Source organism: Sitodiplosis mosellana, unplaced genomic scaffold (genome assembly GCF_009176505.1).
Source record: "Sitodiplosis mosellana isolate CC-2019 unplaced genomic scaffold, AAFC_SMos_1.0 Smas_scaffold_3, whole genome shotgun sequence".
NCBI lineage: Eukaryota > Metazoa > Arthropoda > Insecta > Diptera > Cecidomyiidae > Sitodiplosis > Sitodiplosis mosellana.
Window position 1 is genome coordinate 431,828 of NW_022595246.1, and position 23,032 is coordinate 454,859.

The window sequence follows — 23,032 nt, forward strand, 5'->3', positions numbered from 1 at the left end:
GAGAGAGAGAGAGAGAGAGAGAGAGAGAGAGAGAGAGAGAGAGAGAGTCAACGGCAAATTACTCAGTGTTCAATGTATATGACTATAATTTGAAGCTCTCGCTATCCGAATCTGATTCGAATTTTTCATTAATTTGTTTTATGCCTATGGATGAAAAAAAAAGAAGCCCAACAGGCTATTAGCCCAACAGGCCATTGTCTTCTGTGAATAACACCGCCAAATCCGTTCACAAAAATGTGTGCGCAGTACGCGCACTCGAGAGAGATGGATTAAATAAAAAAATTCACATCTAAATTGAAAATAATGCAAAAAACCGAACAGAAAACGTTTTTCCATTGCGATAGATAACGATGGATGCAGTGTGTGCTGTAAGGAGATTGGCTGCAGCTAGAACAAATGAAAAAATGCGACCGAACGACATGTAACCATGTGTACGGCCAGCGGCAAACAGCAGTGTATAACATCACATTGCCGCAAATTCGCTTCGTTTACCTACGTATAAATCGGATGAAGTCGAACGACACGGTAACAATATGCCGCGGCCTACTGCCCATTTATTTCAATTATCAGATAGTTTTGCGATGAAATTTGATTGAGAATTCCCTTTTAGTTATGTCGATACCTAGTTTGATTGGTGGAACTGGCACGCATTTAAAATCCTACGTATACAAAATCAGTCGAAAAACTTGTAAAAAACAAAGTAAAATTGAGAATCTGGTTAGCCGAATGATATGAAAAGAGTAGCAATTTCGAATGCAATGAAAACGAATCGAGAGAAACTTTTTAAAAATCCACGGCAGTCAAAAACTACTTCAAGCGAACCATTTTTTTATGACTCATAAGATCGGCAATAAAGAATTCGAAATGCAGATGAAATCATTTGCTGCATTCTAAACTTGGCTATTTGCCATAAAAACCGGGTGATTTCCTAACGACTTTGGAATTGATTCGTTTGTAAATGAACACATTCAATCTAATCCCCATTGCAAAGATGTAATGCAATTATTGGCCGTAAAGATCAACACAAGTTATTGTCTCTTCTCGCCAAAGCTGAATTGAGTAAAATCTGCCCATTCTTTTGTAAGCGTTTTAAAACGGAAAATGTTTAATTAACGGTTATTCGGTTGGCGCGCGGCGCGCGTTCCAACAATTGGATTTATGGCATCTAACTTGCACATAAATATTTCAAATTCCGCGCAGAATGCACAAGCCTCATTAAAATTATTTCAACATCTCGCGCGCTCGCAACGAACCAAAAGGCAGACAAATCAGTTTGCTTTCACGGGTGTAATTCAATGTCGTCATCGATCATACAGCACAAGTGGAATCTTATTGTTTTATCGTTGGTTTCATCGTAGTATTTCCTGTAAATTAGTTAACATTAATCGTTTTAAATCGAACAATTGTTTGGTGCAATTCGCGAATCTATGCATACTTATGGCATTGAGTTGCTCGACCGTACGATTGAGCAAGAAAAGAAAATGCAAAACAATTTTCAACTATCAAGAATCAAATCAATTGTTTGCCCACACGATTTTCGACTGGGGCAAATGATGCACTCAATCACCGCCGTAAATGAATGGAGCGCAGCGGACAATGCAAATACAATACACTTCAGACACAAATATAATTCATAAATCACTTACACAATTTCTGTTGGTGCGCAGAAAAAAAAGGGAAGAATATTGCATTCTCGGATGATGTATCAACAACACACCATATCTCTCTCTCTCTCTCTCTCCCTCTCTCGCACTCAAGCCGGGTACTTATTCTGTTGCCCCGATAAATTTCATTGCGAGCTCTTGCAAACTCCGTCTATTCATTCAAAACCCACCAAAACATCATCAAGTCGCATCTCATTTTTATTGTTCCCTTCTCGGAGTATTTTTTTCTTCGTTTTTATTCAATAAATTGTATGTGTTTTTTTCTTCGAAATTCTCCGTCTCAAACACTGGCATAGTCTAGAATTGGCGTTCTTCGTTTGCCTTCAAAAACAATGAAAGTTCACATATTTTAATCAATTCCGTATATTTTTCGCCAGCAATATAGAATTGAGCTTTGTTCCGTTCACAAGAATGAAAAGCAAATGTATTGCCATTGAGTGGATTCTTGAATAAAAAGAAACGAAACGAAATCATTGCGTTGCATAAAAAAGCTGATTTGCTTGAAAATTGAATTGAAAGATAAATCGTGAGCGCGTGCGCGTCCGCACACACACATTGGTGTGGATTGGAAGAAAGACAAAGAAGGAAAGATAGGAAAAAAGGGAAATGCATGAGAGACTAGAACTGCAACAAACTAAACTAAAAATCGAATACGTCGTCGTAGACAAAAATGACAGGTACTTGTGTGTGTGCGCGCTGCGCGCCCGGACAAAAACGTAATATTCGTTACTTCGTTATTTACACCACCTATAAACCCACTTAGACGCTTTATTAAGATGGATTTCGTTGGTTTTGCATCATTTTGTTTTCTTTTTGCACCTTGGATTCTATTACGTGTGTTGGGCTGGACGGCTTTTGTTGTTTCATTTTTTTCTTCTTTTTCTGCAATTTTTTTTCCCTCCTTTTATTTTGTGTTTAGCATGTGTCCGTGCCAGTAATTTAAGTGCAAATGGACGTATTACGGAGGAAATTGATAAATATCATTTACTTCGAGAGAGCGCTCTTGGTGTTTCGTTTTGTTTTTCTGGTTGTTGCTTTTGTTTGTTGTCGGTTTTGGCATTGCGTTGTTGTGTGCGTGTTTTTTTCTCTCCGTTTTTCCACATTGCGAGACGTGTTCATTTTTGAACAGGATCTGCACAGACATTGCCTGAAATAGTTAAATAGATGTGGTTTTGGTGTGACGACGCGGCGTACTGTGACTTGTGCGCGCGAGAAAAGACTCTTTTCGAGAGAAAAAGCACTAGAGACACACAGAGAGAAAGAAAGAGACACTCTGAATTGAGGGACATCATTTATGGTCGACACGTCGACAGACGGAATAGAAAAATCGAATTACTTGGCCAATTTGCGTGTATGTACCGGTTTTTGGTTGGATGATGTGCGAGGCGCGCGCGAGCGCGATCCACGACATTCGATATATATCTCGCAACCGCCGATTAAGAAGCACTTTCGAATTTATCAGACTTCTTCAACCTACATCGAACACGCAAACTTGGCTTATTCATCGAATGTCTCGCATAGATTCGACTATTAATTCATCACAATTTTTTTTTCTTAGCGTATTCGAGCAGTCTCTGAGCAAATAGAGGAGAGAGAGAAAAACAACTAAACCTGATTTCTGTCACTCAATCAAGGCGGACCATTTGACCAGTCTGGCCGAACGAACAAAAACCTACATTTCAATTTGTTTAAGTTTTGTGAAAACATAAAACCATTTTCAATTTACTGAATCATCACATTCCACGCAATCGATCCAAATTGTGATCGCACCGATTCATTTTTTTCACCTGCAGAAAAAAATGTCTTCGGCTTTGTTCATTTCACTCTGACACGCATAAAATTTGATCTAAACAATTCTCAATGACTCAGGGCTGACATTTGATGGATCTTACGAGAGCGGCAAAAAATCAGGTCAGCTATCGCATCAAATGGAAATGGCACATCTCATCATCTTTTTGGCACCATTTGAATTGGAAACGGGAATGAAAACAAAACATTCGGTACTAAGTGTGGGAAACTAGATACCATTCAGATCGTAGAACTTAGATAACCTGATTAACTCATCATATTATTACAAAAGCGTCAATTGTACAATCGTTTTTTTTTTCTTCGATGTGCACAATTCCAAGGATTATTTTCGTTTTGTTTTTCAATCGATTTCTTCTGCATTTTGTAAAGGTGAACACATCAATCCATTCTTAATTGAAAAGTATTTCAATATAAGAGCAAAGCCTATTGTTGTGCAACGCTGAGCTAACAAATATATTTAAACCGATTATGAATTGTTATCGAATATTTTCAAATATTTTGGCTTAAAATGAAACAACAATAAAAAAAAAAACGAATGGAACACTAGATCCATTGTTGTGGATTTAAAAACACCGGCCTTTCGAATCTGCGCATTTTCCAACTGAATCGATATCAGTCAATTCCTTGTTGTTTTCATTATTTGACTGTCGGCCAAAATCGTGAACATGTGGACAAAACTACTGTTTCTTTGAAAGCACCAACATAAAATATTACTCATGAACACGATAGCCGCTGGCATTCCGCAAATGCATTTCTTTCTCTCCGTTCTCGAAGAAAAACCACTCGCCTTCAGAGCAAAAAAAAACTTCGGAGCAAGCAAACAATAAATATTTGCCAAAAACGAAACGACACCATTGGAAATTTGCATAAACTTAATGTCACCACCAAACAAAGGAAGAAATTAGCAACAGAAAAGATTCGCAAAAAAATATAGAAATTAAAAGTGAATAGACAAGTTTCGTTTTTAAATTTTGAATCAACTGATTCGATCGAACAGCATGAGGTGCTGCTGCAAATCTCACGGCGCTGTGTGAATGATAACATTGGAAATCTGAATATGGTGCTAAACGAAGTGCATAAAATTCGATTTTCTTCTCTCTCGTTTCACTTGCCAATCGAAAGTGTTGTGGGTCTTGTTTGTTTTGTTTTCGATTCAGAGAAAAGTTGACAGCCGTAACAGCCAGCCAGCCAGTACATCATGAATGAAGCAGAGAAGCCAACACACTTCACGCGGTGTATTTATTGGTAGTTTCTCTTTTAACTTACCGCAAAAGACCACTAAAAATCATACGTTCAATTTTTTTCTCCTGAAAACTTAAAACATTTTGGAATATTTCGTGCTCGGTGAAAATGAATGGATACCGTGAAAATGAGGCAGTCATACCACGCAAAGCGTGCATGCGTTCCATGAAAATTTTCCGTATTTACATGGATTATTGTACGTCGTTTTTTTTCTGTCTCTTTGCTATCACCAAACCAAACAAATCCAACACGAAATTGCATTAGCGACAGCACTAATGAGAAAGTATGGAATACGAAGTAACGCAGCTATGCGGTAAATTGGCACAATTTGGTTGTTTTATAGCAGCCTGCATGCAATTCGATATTGCGATGTGTTTTTGTTTGTTTAATTTTTCAATAGACACGAGCGCGAACGAGTGATCGACGAGTCGGATGACGAATCTAGTTTCCAATGTTCATGTTAAAAGTCGTAAAACATTCTGTTTACATTAACACGATTGGATGTTAAATGAAAATGATTGCAATTATATCAAGTTCTATGCAATATTATGATATTGCATCAAGGAACGACGTCGTCGACGCGTTGTCGTTGACGACGATGACGACGACACTCACCTTCAACGTGGAGATTTCATTTCACACGTGGTATTCGTATAATTATTTTGTATCAATATTGATACAAAAAAAAAACAGCATCGAAGTCAGTACAATAATTTTGGCTTTTCTCCAGTTTCAAATGCCAATGGAATTTGATATGAAGTCGATGTTTTTTTTTCACTCTACTTGTGAAATGGAATATCTCGCCAACCATTGAATTGTGCATATATTCCGTAGATAACAATGTTTTTTCTTCATTCGTAACCTGTTCGTAATGAATAGAGTTCGATTCGGTGTGGTGAATTGTTTTTTTTTTCAGAATGTGTTGAATCTTGAGGGAAGAACTGAATGCGAGAGAGAAAGAAAGAAAAAAAAATATATATCGATCCACGAGACTCATGGAGGTTAAGACTATCAACACTAGTTACACAATTGTATACAAATGGCGCATACAGAAAGAGCGAAGAGAAGAAAAAAAAGCCAACAACAACGAAATAATGCCTTCCACTTACAAATTACATCTCATTCAGTCGCTGTGTACACGGAACCGAATTGAGGCTGTGTGTTGTGTGAGGCAGGCTGCAAGTGCTTTTTATCGCACAATTGATTTGTGGTTCGGTTGTGTCTGTGTATGACTTTGTGAACGACCTTTGGTTTCCTGTGTACGTTTGTTTAGCTGTCGTCGTCATTGTTTTTTAATGCATCGCAAGCGGGCCCGCGCTCACAGGGCAACCAAATCAGAGAGAGCGAGGCTCAGACTTGTGGAAATTGATCACCACACAAAATATAGAGATACGATTTTACAAATGGCATATCGACAACAGTGTTGCTGGGTTTTTTTGTTGCCCTCTTTCTTCTCTCTTGTGTGTTTCGGGCAACCGAGAGTCGCGAACTCTAAAAATAGTCGCTCGAAAACAGTGGTGATCAGCATCGAAAATGGAAAATGAGCGTTGCATTATTGCCTATTTTTTCGTCTGTGCTGCATTGCATATATATGCATTTACTTGGTGCGCGCGCGAGCGCGGTATGTGTATGCAATATCTTTTAAATCGCACAAGAGCGCTTTGGTTGAGGCTAAGCTCGGTTCGCGAATGCGAGCACAACATTCAATTTACATGCCAATATTTCGAACTGGAACACCATACACAAGACAATTACTTTATGGCCATTGCTGCCGATGCTGACTCTCTCGAAAATGAGTTCAGCCTACAAGTGTATCTCTCGCTCCGGCCTGTTTTTCGATAGCGTTTATTTCTCTGTCTTTCTTCTTCTTCTTCTTCTCTGCCAATTTCATTTTGTCGCCATAGAAAAGCATTCCTTTCTTTGCACCTATTCAATTTTATGCTGTTTTCAATCCAAGCAAACACAGAGAATTCATTCAGTACAAGCTTTTTGCCACTCGTTCGCACTATATGTTCACTTGTTTATGAACACGAAAGTGAAAAATGGGCTTATTTATGTGAAACGAAATGTAATTTTATTATCGTGTTCACTGGATCACGAAAAACTAACTAACTCTATCAAAAGCCATTTAAATTTGTTTTCGTCATTTTTTCTTTCCTTCGTTTTTGTTCACCCCACAAACTACTTCTCCATGTTGAGTTCGTTTTTTTCTGCCTCACTTTCAATTTATCGCTGTGTGTGTATTTCGTGTTTCATGAAAAATAGAGTTTTTTTCGTCATTTCATTCAAGCGCAGGCCTATTTGTTTGATTTATTCACTGGTCTCTGTGCAGTGTTTGACAAATATTCATTGAGTTTATTAATTTTCATTATTATTAGTGTTATGCAAGTATCATTCGAACTGTGTGACTCCATTACAAAAATCGACTTCAACATCCAAGCTCAGTAACTAACTGCACTTCAAGTGACGCAACCTTAGACATCGCCACGATTAACGTGGCTGATTCTGCTGTTCTTCGTTAAATATCACCGTTTACTTTGTTCTAAATGTTGAAAATTGCGATTGTTAGAATGGATTAGTTGCGATTAAAATAGTGTTTCTGTCCTCCTAAGAGAACACTTTCAAGCAAAAGAAACAAACTCTTTTTTGCAAGTAGGCATTTCACTGAAGTTCGTGTTTCATGTCACAGTATAAAGCCTCTCAGAAATCTGTCGCACGGAAACATGTGATCGGCTTTTATCTCGTTAGAACCACTTTGTTGTTGCTGTTTTCGTTATGCTGTGTGTTGTTGATCTTTTGCTGCAGGTATTCCGGATGGAAAATGTGTGCATATACCATTTCGAAAATCAAAGCAATCGATTCTCGGTTTCAGGTCAGGTGGTTCGACTAGATAACTATTGGTTGCTCCTTTAAATGCTCGAGAGAGAAAAAAATACACACACACTAGACAATTGCGATTGGTTTGTGTTCTCTATTTTTTCTCTCTATTGAAGCGTCGGATGCGGTGCTATTTTTCTATTTCTAATGGGTTGTTAGGTGGCTGCAATTCAGAATCTGTTTGCCATTTAACAACAACAACGAAAAAACCAAGTATGATTTAGTTATTTGAACGAAGAAAAAAACTCCACTTCCATTTCGTTTAGTTCAGATTTGTTGCACATGATATTCAAATAACTGTTATTCCCATTTCAGTGTGTGTCAAGCGCTCGCTCGCATTTTTTCCTTTTTTTTTTCTTCTGTCGAAGGAGGAAAAATCGCGATGTTATTTATTGTGGTTGGCATTATCGAAGTTATGCACTGAACGCTCTTACGCTCTCTCTCTCTCTCTCTCTCTCTCTCTTTCTCTCTCTCTCTCACTCGTCGTTTGTTTATTATTGTCGTGTGGAGTGCATTTTTCCGCTTGTTTGACGCTCTCGCGAGAAAAACGAAAAAAAGTGTACGTGTGCGCGCGCGTCCAATTGAGAAGAAAAAAAAACATAACTCGGTGCAATGTTAGCGCACATTGAACACGGGTTGCAGCATGTTTTGTGTATCTCTCTCCCTCTCTCCGGTTTGCAAGTAGAATCGGTCGAGAGAAATAAAAACAACAACAGCCAAACCATTGCAGTGACTGTTACAGTTTCTATTGCATGTTGCTGTGTACAAACAAATGACGCGGTCCGCATTATTTATGGTTTTATTATCGTCGAATTCTTGAACGCGGTTCACTTCATTGTGCACACTGGATTGTGTTGAGGAAGCGCCTTCTCGTGCAAGCACACCACAGTTTTACGGTGAGCGCATGTTATCGCTTTGAAACCATAGAAGAAGAGAAAAAAAATAAAGCACAAACACACAAAAATCTAACAACGAAAAAGCAACAGCAACTGCGGCAGCACACGAGATAGAGGGGAAAAAAGGCCAACGAAATCGATGCTTTTTTGTGATTAAAGTGCATGTTTTTCTTGGAATGTGTGCATTTTGTTTCGTGCAGACAGGCGCATATGTATACTTTTGCTACACATTGATTTATAATATTTTACGTGGTTTTTTCCGGTGTGTTTAGTTGTTCCGTTTCGTTCGCTCCATTGCTGGTAGATTTTTTTTTCAATTCGGTTTAGTTTGGTTTGGTACGAATTTTGTGCACTCCGTAAATAATTCGTTTTGGTTGATCTATTGAAGCACCGTTAGATTCGTGAAATTGATCTTAACCTTGTGCCATTCGGAATTGAACTTAATATAACATTATTTAGCTGGTTTTTTTCATTCCAAATGGATTTATAACATTCAAAATCATAAAACAAAAACAAAGTCTGGTGTTTTGAGAGAGAGAGAGAGAGAGAGAGAGAGAGAGAGAGAGAGAGAGAGAGATGGAGAGTTGTGAGAAGAGAAAACAATAGAGTGTACGACAGATCGCAGAAGGAGCGCTCACGGTCCCGTACATAAAATACAAGTACAATAACAATTGACAAACGAACAAACGCAAAAACATGATGTTAAATTATTCCTGAAACAGCATGTCATTTGAATAATATCCGAAAATCAACTGTTTCTACGAAACCGATACATTTTATCACGTGCACTGCTGCTGTTGCTGCTGAGCAATAGGTCTCTTGGCCCAAAGGCAAGAAAATCACAAATTGTAATGACGGTTTTATGCAAGACAACGAATCCAAATCATTTTCAATTTTTGCAAATGGGCTTGACGCTAAACGGTGAAAGACAAATAATGTTTGATAAATTATCACCATTTGTTGACTGAATCGAGTCGAACCATTGTTCGCATTTGATTTATACACTTTTGTTTTGCTAACAAATGCACCGTATTTGGTTCGTATAAATATCAATAAAGTTAAACGCCATCGGCCACTGTTCAACTCCATTTCAATTTTGTGCCGTTGGTCGATTTATTTTAACAATCGGTTTTGTACTCATTTGATTTAATGGTTAATACCAATTTTGTTTATATCTATTTAACATTTTAAATTTTAGCATGCCCTTCAAAGCCAAAAACCATTCAAAAGTGGATTTTGATAATTTAATTTTGTCAATTATAAAAAAAAATTGGCAAATCCTTGATTCAATTGCTATATTTGGGTGGTTTGCGAAAAAGTGAACGACTTTGCTCGTCCATTTATTTATGGTACATTTTTTTCCTTCTAAATGTCATACATGCACTCGTTCATGGCCCGTTCACGGCAATACACATGCTCGCACGCACGCAAGACCAGTGCAATGTTGAGGATTACTGAGTCATGCATGTCCACACTCGCTGTGTATATATAGTATATATAATTCAATCAATTCGAAATAATGGTTCCCATTTTCTATAAGGAACAGAAAAAAAAACGATGGCCGAAAAAAAGCAACACACCAACCGCACGCACTGATTGGTTTACCAATCATTTTATTATGCACATATGCAGTTAAACTGCACCTCACAATTAATTCAAATGTAAATCCATCACGCATGAAATTCTCGGAGAGAAAAAAAAACCGACAATAACAGCAATACTGCGTATTCGCGTTCACTGACCAGAGTCATGAGTTCGTCATTCATTTGTACATAATAACAATAATTTAAATTATTCATATAAAATATTGATGCAATATGCAATTCGATATTTGATGAATGCACAAAACCCATCACTCGAACCGATTCAATAAAGTGAAAAAAAGACTATTTTTTTTGCATCCATCAGAGAGAAAAAAACACGCATGGATTAAAATTTCGTTGGTTAAAATGTGCGTTGGATTTTTTTGCAGCAACCAACGGCATCGATGATTTCCACAATTGGATATTCGCTGGGGAAAATTGGCAAACCAATCGATAGGCGATCGAAAAACCGACCGAAAAAAATTACTAACCATTTTTTTTCTCTAGCTCGAGTTGTTGTGGAAAAGATGAAAAGTGCACAGCAAATCTCGTTGTGTGTGTGCGCGCGCATTTTTTTTTCGTACATGGCAAATCTATAAATAAATGCACAAAGAATATAGCCAATTAATTTTTTTTTCTCCCGCGCCGATCATTCCTGCGAGATTTCTTCATGGATAATATTCCACTGGATGTATATTGTTTGTTTTTTATGGTCACTTTTGTGCACTGACAGAGTGGTTCACTTCATAAATAAACCACTATAATTTTTCAGTAAATTTTCATATGTACCTATGCTATTAGGTAGGCATTCGGCCTTTATTCACTTTGGCATAATTTTTGTTTTTGCTGCTTTCCAGCACTGATTGTAGATTTGCTGTTTGTTTTTCCTGCGCGGTATGCGGCTTAACAGGCACACATATCCGGGACCGGGGCAATATGCACGATATTTCCATAATTATGCGTGTGAATGCGCATTCGTGCGCCCGCGCACCCGCGCGTTTACACACAAATCTATGAATAAAATCAGTGCATTTTAATAAAATGCCAGAGCCAGTTCTTCAATCCGTCTATGGGCAATTTGCGTGTTCGGCTCTTGTTTTCATTCGTTTTTAATACACTCGACCACGTTTAAAATGACCAGGTTACGACTTGCGACGCTTGAATACATTTTTCTTCATGAAATTATTATTTATTTTTTCAATCAACAAACGAAATAATGCGAGCGGGCGAGCGAGAGAGCGACAGTGAGAGAGATAGTGAGAGAGCTAGAGAGGCGCATATAAACTTGATGTCTGTATGTCTTATTGTGCGCTTCATAGTTTATTTCCCTCTGGTTTTCGTTGTCTTGTTTTTGATTTCAATGAAAAATAAAAGCAAAACGCGCCAGTTCAGCCCTCAATGAAAAGCAACAATGCATTATATACCAGAGCGAGCACGAGATCGAAAGGGAAAATCGTTTTGTTTACTTGTTGTTTTTTCGTGCATATTTTAATTTTGAGTTTCGATTTTTCTACCCAAGATGAGATGTAGACATGTATACGATGTGTTTGTCTGGTTGATTGGATCAGCATGAAATAGTCGAACGCATTCTTTTTGAATGGTTGATGGCCATGGAATGTAATGAGTGGCTGGCGGAGCGATCATGTAGGTACAACAAACGGAATATGTTTTTGTCTGTTTTGGAATAAATCTGTTTCAATTTCGTGCATATAAATAACGCAACTGGCCTACAGATTATAGGCTTCAATTTTATTGAATCGAATCGAACGGCAACAGCGACGACGACGATGACGATGACGATGGCAGTCGTTCAACGAAATGAACGCCATTCAGGTGGTTCTTGATGAATTTTATAAGCTTGCGTTTTATTTCACATTCACAAAATCCAATGCTACCACAGCTTCGTGGTTTGTGCACGAATGGGCTACATAACATAAAACGGGGCACATTTTGTTAAAACTGGATCGATTGTTTCGAATCATACACCTTTCTAATGCTCGCCATTTCCTTTTCTCTCTTTCTCTTACTGAATTTCGTTGATTATTTTATTGGTTCGGCTTCTCGCTTACAGCCTGTTACGATCGATACCATTTATATTGGGCGCATGAAAAATGTTTGCAAATTATTAATAAATACAAAATTGGATTACATCATATTTGAACGGGAAAAGATCACACCGAAAGTGCAATGAAGAAAACAGCAACTGAATATGCCACACATACACAACATGGGAACGATACATTCCGTTTTTTTTGGGGGGAAGCAAAGTAATGTGCATAATTCACACGTGTTGTGGCACACACATACACACGCTGCATACCGAATATTTGTTGTTGTTGATCGCATAAAACATAAATGCTTACATAATTGACGATTTAGCTCACGTAGAAGCATCACATATTCGGTGTGTGCCATATGCGAGATAATGCTATCAACAAGTATTACCCTGCATGACATTATATGCATCGAATCCACCATAGCCCAATTATTCTTGTCTACTCTTTTTGCATGTCTCTGGTTGTTTGCTCGAAATGACGTCGCTTGATCTTTCGAACGTTGACAATTCACATTACTTGTTTCTTTCTTGTTCTTCTCTTCTTTTTGTTTCGGCTGGGCTAAAACGCAGATTTTCCAGCCAAATCACTGCGCTGTCTATCGCATACCAATGAGCCGTTGATGTCATTATTATAATGATGGCCACGTTAGTTGCACCCGACAGTGACATGCATATATTCCCCGCGATTCCGTACTTATTTTATCGATGCCACGACATATTTTTCTATTACATAATTCCAGGTCGGACAAATGCAATTTGAAAAGCGAAAACATTTCCCACTAAACCCATTCGACCAGAAAATTCATGCGTACTTGCGCTTCGTTCGCTTATTTCTCTCACTCTCTGTCTCACCCTCCGTTCGTCTGTCGGTTTGGTTTGCAATCAATGGCATCAGGCGCTCTTTGAAAATCTCAATGCAACGGAGAGAGAGAGAGAGAGCAGAGCCGAATCGAGTTGAGATGCGATTTATTTATGCGAAATTATTCCATCGACGATTTGGAAGCTTGTTTCTTTTGTTGTGCTCACACACTAAATAAATAAAACATTCAGCCACTAACAAATCAACAAGCAAACATTACCGGCATCACATCAAAAACGAAAAAAAGGAGAAAAAAAAATTAAACTCTCGACGCAACACAGCATAAGCAGCATTGGCCTAAAACTTCCATAATGGTGCACAAACTCGCATTATGAATGTATAAAAGTTTGCATTTTTTCTTCCTCGGTGCTTTTGTTAGCGCTGTGTTTTCTTCGGTTTTATAATAACAGAAGGAATATTTAAAGAAGCAAATAGGTGAACATGTTCAAGTTACTGGTAAAACAGACATAATTTTTGCATTGTGTGTGTGCATCGTGTATCCCATAATCCATAAATGGAATGCATTTCACAAGTTAGCGGCGCGCGCGCGAGAAAGAACGAGCAATCGAGCATTCGCCTGCTCGCGCAAACACTTTTTTTTTCAAATGCAATCCAAGAGCTGAATATGAAGGGAAAAATTAAATTAAACCAAAGAATCATTCCAACACTGCGCACCACATCGAATACAAAATTCATAACCATAAACAAAGAGACATTTGACTTTTACATCGCGTTGTTTTGTTTCCAATACACTACACGCGCTCGCGCGAATACCGCATATTTCCCCTTTGCGATTGCTGTGCATAGAAAGTGAATGTGTTTCTTTTTATTTCATTTGCGTTTCATCGTTCTCATAGTTAATTCAAATTTTATACGGTTAGATTTGATCATGGTTGGGTCGGCGATTAAGCGCTTGGGATTCGATTGAATTGAAGATTGGCAAAGATTTGAAGGAGTTGCCGCGCACGTGATCACTCCGCTTTCGACCGATGATTTCGAATTGTTTACGAAAATATTTGCATTAGTTTTTCTAGATAGTACATGTGTAGCTTTCGATTTTGTTTCTGATGTCTAATTTCATTTTTTTTATGTAGTCAATTTGTATCGGTCAATGAGCAAACGGTATTTTGTGTTGAAGCGCAGCAACATCAGCATCAGCAGCCATAGCAACGACTGCATTGACATTTAAAAATTATTACGAATTATTCGCTTTTCAAACGCAGATTTGCGCTTGCCTTGCATTCAACTCTATATATATACAACTATTTGTCTTAGAGAGTGAAAAAAGAAAAAAAAACAGGTCAGTTTGGTTAGCTTTCATCTGTTGGCAGAGCGTTTCTTTTTGTGCAATTTAGATTTTTACTGCTCTTTTGCACGGCGTGAGCACAATGCAATTGCATGTTGTTCGCTTTCAGTTGAAGATCATGTTTGCGCATCGGCCGCCACATTCTCATAAAATTCAATAATAATCATTCTTCCACTTCTGATGCTCTGGCCTTTCAGCCAATTATTACCACGTACAAAAAAAACGAGCAAAAAAAGAAACTAGTTTCCACCAAAGCGAAGCAGCCAAGAAAGCCGGAAATTGACAATGGTCGCACTAGGTGCGATACGTGTACGTTTGCAATTTATCAATTGTAGTAATGCAATTTGTTGTTTATCGTGGAACGAGTTTTTTGTGTGTGTTTTAGCGTGTGCGCACAACCATTCGCTGCTGTCTGGGCAAAACACTGGAAAAAAGAAACAAGAAAATTCCGGTGCTCAAGTTAATGCGGCAAAACAATTCAATTGCCCATCTAATTACGATGAAACATTGAATTGAATTAAGTCGTGGTGCGGCAGTACGCGACTGGATGGAATATATTGATTTGCATGCGATTCACTCATCGACTAACTGATTTGGAATTTCAAACGATAATTTCTTTATCCGTATTCAAATTACCAATTATTGGTGTGTTTTTTTCTGCAGTCGCATTGGTTCAATCGTCGTAACAGTGACACATGACACGAAACCATTTCGTTTTGTTTTTGTGCGTTTGAAATCGGTGAAAGTGCGTTTCATGATGATTACTTTTCATGCTGCAACAAAGTGAGTGACCCGTTCAATCATTGGGTCCTAGTTTTTATGCAAATTGCTTAAGATTGCCACTCAGTGAAAGAAACTTGAAGATGAATTCACTTTTTAAATCCATTTATTTCCACACTAATCACTCGGTATGAATGGTTTTTTTATGCTTAAAATTTCAACCGAACACGCACGCAATAGCGCATACAAACTTGTTGCGGAATTTGAATGCGGTTACTGTTTTATGGATACTTTTTTCTTCTTTTGTTTCGCCATCTTTCTTCTCCTTCGCCAATTTATTCATTAACCATTAAAAATTGATTGGCAATTAAACTAATGTTATTATATGTTTTTTTTCTCCTCCGATTGACTTGCAGGCATACGTCTACGCAATTAACAGCGGCGTTGAGAACATTCAGGAAGCTTTACTGTCGCCGGAAGCACAAAAACAGCTAATCCCAACGGGGCCCCGGCTCGTTCATCATTCGACCAAGGCACGAAAAACCATCGATACCGAAGACACTGATTTAAAATATTCCGCACAACCGGATGGTACGCTCGTAACGGAGAAAAAACAAACAACCGAACACGAAGAATTCCACGACAACGAATTGCCTGAAGACGAAGACGATCATTCGGTTGGCAATCGAGAGCGCATCGAACAAACGGTAAAATGAACAAAATTTAAACGAAATGAAATTAAATAACAAGAATTGGAAAAAAAAGTAAAAAAAACACACAATTGATTTTAAACGCTTCCATCCTCATTTGCATCAGGAATCATCGCAAAGATTCTCAAAGCGTCGTGATGAACAAGAAGTAGAGTATGTGGCTGATGGTAAAACAATCGGAAAAGAAATGAGATACCTAGCTGAAACTGAAGATGTCGAACGAGACGGTCCACAAGAGACGGCATCCGATTGGGATAGCTTATCGGATCGTGTGCGTAAAGCGCGTCGACAACAGAAAACATTGTTGCAACAACATCGAGGTAAATATGAATTTCGATTGAACTTTTTTTTTTATCGAAAGAAGACTGTGATTTTGTACTTCGATCGTTTGAAATTGTTGAATTGATATTAAATTTTCCAAACTAATTTTACAGAAGCGTTTTTGGAGCGTGAGCGCAAGGAGCGTGCAATTGATTTCGAGAAGGAAGAAGAGACTCGCAAGGATGAGACCATCAAGTGGCTGGAGAGTCATTTCGGTAGTGAAGGACGATCGCCCGATTCAACTGAAGAAGAAACTGAGAAAAAGGAATCATTTTTCAATGTCACCATCAAATCGAATCACCCATCACCCGTATCGGCCGAGGAGCCACTGCCCACTTTAAGCAATGGTGTCTATCACTCAAACATCAAGCCGAAAGAAGCACCAAAACCGCAAAAGTACTTTCAAGGCATAACTGGGTGGTCGGAGCGCAAAGAAACAACACCACGCAAATTCTCCACGAAAACATTCCAAGATGAACTGAAAGGCACACTCGAACGTAATCGTTTACGTCATGTATCCTCACGTGAAGATTCAGTTTCACCACGGTATAAAGAAGAAATTGTGAAATCGGACGATGATACACGCCAAAAGAATATCAAAACGGACATTCAATATGGTTCTCGCGGCGATCTTAAGACACAAAAAGAAGACTTGGGCTACATGAGCGGCTCACGTACTGACATCCGACCACGGCACGATTCGAAAGAAGATCTCTATGCCAAATCGAAGAAACAACAGACCAGCTATTTGCATCGCGAAGATTCCGGTAAGTTGAAAGCTTCGACAAATTGAAGCTGGACATTAGACTGTTCCGTTTCCGACAAAAATGAAATTTCTTTGTGTGCAACTAGCCTATTTGTTGCGAAATAGTCCAAAAAGAAAAACCAAGATGAAAACTGCACTAACTCATGGGATTGGGAGTGAGCTCAACGGTGTGCAGCTCAAAACAAGGGAAAATCATGCGATTTTTGACATTTTACTTACAATTTACTCGCTAAGACCAAACCTTTTATCATACTTTTTGGTTTGTGGCGGTGAGAATGAACAAACACAACACAAATAAATAATACCCAATCGATTTCATATTGAAATATCCTCAATTTTATTGTAAAAAGACAGTTTTTTAAAGAAAAATTATGAATGTTCAGCTTTTTTTGCGTTTCTGATCAATTATTTTGTTTTAAGATACTTAAAATTTATAGAATTAATCATGAAATGTTGAATAACATCAGATTTGTCTAAATTTAAAAAAGTTCATGCGATTTCGAATATAGTTTGTTGAATACACAACTCGTTTCGGTAATCTCATTTCTAAGAAATATTGTCGATGCATTGTTTACATGAGACCGTATTGAAATTCCAATGGAATGTTATTCTGACGGCTGCTTGGCGATGTTTGTGCTCATAAAGTATAAACAAATACTTTGCCTTCGCACTATGTGTGCGCGAATTGACGAATTGCTGATGTTTGCAAAATTGGCCCTTTTCGATTATGTCAATTTGACATTTGGGCAAATGAGAGCTGTAGCAATCGAAATTCTGTTTGATCTCAGTCTAATTGGATCGCTTGAGTAGTGCATTGGTTCATTCAGTACATTTGATAAAACAATAGAAAGTCACATCAAGAGACCAATTCGAATTCAAGGGAAATGAATACAATGGCATTCGAGACGTTTGCATATTCTTAGTACGCTTATATGTGAAAACCTGGTTTCAAGCTCCATCAGCAACGAAGGCTCCTCGAATTGACCTCGAATTCATCAAAGGTGGTATTGACTATGCTAGTATTGACAAAACAATTTCTGATTTAATTGTGTCCAAAATGAGCGGCCATCTTTGCTACTTGTCCAACGAAACAGTTGGAATGGCGTTCTTTGATGAAGAAATACCAATAGATGAAAAGAGACGAATGCTGTACGCATTGAGCAAGGAGCAGAAATCTGAAAAATTGTTGAAAGCAACAGAATCAGATATAAAATCAACATTTAACAGCAAGCAAATTAATGATTTCGTTTCATTCAATACAAGAGAGGTTTTCAAACGTTTTGACGCACCAACTGACTTTCTTTCGCTTGATCCTGAGGAATGGAATGACGATGCAAGCTACAAAAAAGCAAAAGAAATATTCGAGCACGTTCACGTTGTAAACGATTTAGCTGAAAGGGCTGTTAAATTGTTCAGTCACTATAATTCGATTCTAAGCAAAGATGACAATGATAAACAGTTCATAATAAATGTTGTTCAAGAGTATAACACAATGTATCCATCCATCAACAAGGCTGATTTGGGTTAGGTAATGGTGAAAAACATGTTTTCATACGTATTTATAAAAAAAACTAATTAAAAATACCTGTTGAGAAAAAATAATTGATCAGAAACGCAAAAAAAAGCTGAACATTCATAATTTTTCTTTAAAAAACTGTCTTTTTACAATAAAATTGAGGATATTTCAATATGAAATCGATTGGGTATTATTTATTTGTGTTGTGTTTGTTCATTCTCACCGCCACAAACCAAAAAGTATGATAAAAGGTTTGGTCTTAGCGAGTAAATTGTAAGTAAAATGTCAAAAATCGCAATTTTCCCTTGTTTTGAGCTGCACACGCGTTGAGCTCACTCCCAATCCCATGAGTTAGTGCAGTTTTCATCTTGGTTTTTCTTTTTGGACTATTTCGCAACAAATAGGCTAGTTGCACACAAAGAAATTTCATTTTTGTCGGAAACGGAACAGTCTACTGGACATGCAGTTGCATTTTACGAATTGAAAAAGTGTTTGAGGTAATAAAATTCATTGCATGATAATGATTTTAAATTAGGTTATGTCAAAGGTTCAACCGAAGACGTGCGTTACATCCGAAATGCGCCGGTGCGCGAGGACTCGTTCATCCGGGACAGTCGGGACAGTGGTGAAGAGGAAAAACTCTACAAAGATCCGAACAAATACAACACATCGGCCATTCAACGTGATGATTCAGCGTACGTATCATCATCGACCTACTTCACGGAGCCTCGATCACCAAAAACGGTGCCATTATGCACACCAGACAGTGGCATTCGAATGCCATCACCGGAAACCTATGATGCCGACCTAGTTCGACCGACAGTGCCACAGCGAAAGCGCGAAAAGAAAATGCGAATCATTGAAACATCACGAGAATTTGAGCCAACCCATCGAGAACCAGCACCTGATTACTCGCCACCAAATCGTAGCCGATCAATTTCACCGGTTCCATCGCCGACAACCGGACGCTATCGCAGCAATCCGAAAAAAATGTATCAAAAAACGCGATTCGCTTCGTCATCGGAACTTTCGCGACCCATTTCAACGCAAACAATCGAAACGCAAACAACACCAATCAAAAAGAATACGGTGGGTGCCACAATCAGCAATTCAATACGTAAATTAGTCGGTAAACTACGGTCGGCCAGTGTGGACCGAAAACAGAAATCGAAAGCGAAACGCTCATTGTCACCACAAAATAGCAAACAATCGACAAAGCAGACAACGCACCACCAACAACAGCAACCATTCGGTCGTGTGAATGGCGGCGGTTCAACGTATCAGCAGTATAATGTGATCGACAATCACATTGGGCAACAACCGTCGTTGTCGACAGCGCCACCGTCAAGTAATCGTGAATCGAGCATTGTGAGCAGCAGACGTGATCAACATCATCGCATAATCGATCGTAGCAGAGACTTATCGGACAATAATACAATGGCAACGGCATCGGCAGCAGTGGACAAACCCAAATACTATTTGGGCGAAGATCCGTATCTAAGTATTTACGGCAAAGAGAACAAATACGATGGCACACAACGGGCACAGCGATATCAATCAAGACGCCAACGTTCAGAAGATGTCGATGTCTACAGTCCGAACAGGTATGTATTGCAACATTTTTTCTTGCTCTTCATCGCATTTTTTTTTCTACACTGCAATTTCATTTTCATCTTTTACATATATTGCAATTTTCGTTTTTTTTGACAATGCACACAAGAGTGGCAATTTCTTTTTCGCTTGCTCGAAGTAGCTTTCCATACTTGGGGCGATCGAACGAAGCAACCCAGTTAATTTAAAATTGTGTTATACTTCGTATGACAGAGAGGCTCTGTCACAGAGCATAAGAGCATATTCACAATGAAAAAAAAAACACTTCAAAATTGGCATCCGCATACAGAAGGGAAACCTGTTTCATAATCTACTTAATAATATTCAATTTTTCGATAATGGGATTTCCAAAAAAAATGGCAGCAGCAAAAAAATCTCTCTCGCTCAAATCACTTGTCAGATGCTGTTGCATGCTGAGCCGTAACATTTTACGGAATCATAAATCCCATAAACCTGATCGTTCGTTGATTCTTTAATCTCTCAAAAGTAATATTGAATAACTTGATTTTGAGTCGAATATGCAGAAATAATACCTTTGAAAAGTCATGGTTTTGAACAATAAACCATCGGACTTTCAACAAAAGATTTCTGACAGACGGGCACAAATTATGAAAACGTTGGCATATTATAACACAGTTTAAGCCACACCGAGATCCAAGCTAATTGTCAAGCTTCTGTGTGGTTAGAAAAGCAAATTTTCAAAAAGTTTATTTTGACTGCAATAAAAATATTCGTGTCATTCTAACGCAACGCAATGCTTTACTATAAATTTTACTTTACACCTGATAAAACGGGTCGATTCGAACAAAAGCTATGTGTTTTTACGACAAAAAAAAACATTCGTTGCCAGGTTTTGCCATATGTACAATAGCAAATACTTTGCTAGTTTTCAAATGTATTCGAAAATATTGCTTAGTTTTAAAATTAATAAAAAAAGATCGTAAAAAAATGAAATCAATAGCTGTGAACGGTATTGTTGTACATGTACATACACTCACAAACACAATGTGCCACGAGTACGTGCAAAAGTGATAGAAATGAACAGAAACAAATTGTAGTCGAAAAAATAAAATGCAAATGATTATTTTTGTTGGTTGTTGATTTTTCTCAGTTGGGCTGTTTGTTGGTTATTTGAACAAAAGCGTTGGTTCATATCATATTGACATGAAGCGAAAATAAAACGAGTTGCAAATGCCTCGGAATAAGCAAAAAAAAAATATGGGGAACTGGTTTTGCATGTGTGCCAACCAACACGAGAATTGGCCACAACAATGAGAAGATGCCATGGCTGGTCGGTTGGTTGGTTGGTTGGTTGGATGGATAGCTGGCGAGAGAGTCTCTTCTGTGTCGAAAGTGTATATCGTTTGCAATAGAGAATAAATGCGCAAGATATATATTTGCAAGCACTTCACATTGTATCGATACCATTTATCAAAAAGATACAGACGTTGGCAATATCGTTTGCGCCGTGGCGTAAATAAACTCAATCGTTTTGTCTACTAAGATTTATTGGCATTGATAAAAATGGGAAAATAACATCAAATACGTAAGCATAAAATTGAGTAACAATAACAACGTGGCGCGCGCGCTCACACAGTGCCTAGTGCAATGGTGTGCATTGTTAATACGGTGTGGCTCTCTGTGGAGATGAGCCTCTTTTGATAGTTTTGGTGCACCTAGACCCATTCTCTGCTTGTCTATGATTCTATTTGGCCGTATCGCAGCCCAATCTAAATCGCTCTCTGTCTAATCGCCTGCGGATCAATATATTTTCCATTGAATGGTTCATTGTACTTGTGTTCTGTCGTCGTCGTAGTCGTTGGGCAATTATGGAAAATATGGAGTAAAGAATTTTGTGATGAGTGCGCGTTCGCGCATTCAACGCGCACAAACACACACTTGAAACAAAGAAAGATCTTTGCCGCGCAATGCAATAAAAAAAACGTTTCCCGCGCGCGCACACTCACTGAGTCGCACAAAACGAAAATTCGCACAGTCCCCGATTGAGTGGTGCCGCGCAGAGCGTGCACGTTTCGTTAGCTTACAAACGAGCGACAGATTTTCTAAGAAAACCGGGCGAATCGATTCGTGTCAACTGGTTTTCAATTCCACGAAATCGACAACTGATCGACCGTCATTCCCACTTTCCAAAACTGCATTGGCAGTCCCGGGGCCATTCGCAGCCGACTCTCAGCCAAGTGTCAGTCCACGAGATAGAGTCATTTTTTGTTCTCTCCTCGCTGTCTTTCCATAAATACGTGAAATTCCAAGGTTGAATTCCTGTTAAACTGAAACCTCTAATAATTGTTTGACTTCACACACGATCCGTAATTTTCCGCTCACAGAGCAGTCGCAGCAGCACAAACAGCATCGACGTGTCTGTTCTATTGAAACAATAAAAACGCATTTATTTGCAAAAGATTTCTACGTCAATTTCGTTTTCTTTTCGATTCGATTGTGAAGTTCAGGCCGTATGCATTGGCACTGGCACAAATTGTACGAATCAATCGCGCTCTCAAACACTCCGGTTTCCGATACAATTTTCACATTAACAATGTATCATCGATATGCTAATTATATTTGTTTGCGTATTTTTTTCCCATTCTCATCATCAAATGACGACAGTAGTAGCAGCAGCAGAAAAAAAATTAGATGAAATTGTTTGGAAATCAATTAAAATGAGTTCGAAAATATCTCACAATATTGTAGCGCACGATTTGCGACTGAAACATTGAAATTAGTTTTGTTTCTTTTTCACTCTAGCCTTTTTTGTGTCATCGATTGTGTCATTTTTTTGTGTAATTGTTCGATTGTCGATTCAAAAACTAAAACTCCCAATTTAAAACGATAGTTTTACATTTGATCACGTCGTTTCATTTCAATTTTGTTGTTTTTTTTCTCGTAAACTATCAACTCGCTCATTACAAATTGTATTCACCACTTTTAGTTGATACAGTCATGCAACAGGTTTTCATGCTTCCATGCATTTTAGATTCCCTCATCAACGATATTCCGTTTAGTTGAAATTTTATGGGAAACAACGAACGAATGACACAACCAAGGAGTGGCAATATAAGTGACAATAAAATTATTATT

General features: G+C 38.2%; 1 protein-coding gene across 6 annotated transcripts in view; it reads left to right on the plus strand.

Annotated features, from left to right (window-relative positions):
* Positions 1-23,032, plus strand: part of LOC129565965 (uncharacterized) — a 105,468-nt gene that overhangs the window by 77,403 nt on the left and 5,033 nt on the right. For all 6 annotated transcript variants that reach the window (XM_055441390.1, XM_055441385.1, XM_055441386.1 and 3 more), the window contains 4 exons: positions 15,429-15,719; positions 15,829-16,042; positions 16,157-16,810; positions 18,861-19,929. In XM_055441390.1, the coding sequence (XP_055297365.1) occupies positions 15,429-15,719; positions 15,829-16,042; positions 16,157-16,810; positions 18,861-19,929 (2,228 nt within the window). The remainder of the gene's footprint in view (positions 1-15,428; positions 15,720-15,828; positions 16,043-16,156; positions 16,811-18,860; positions 19,930-23,032) is intronic.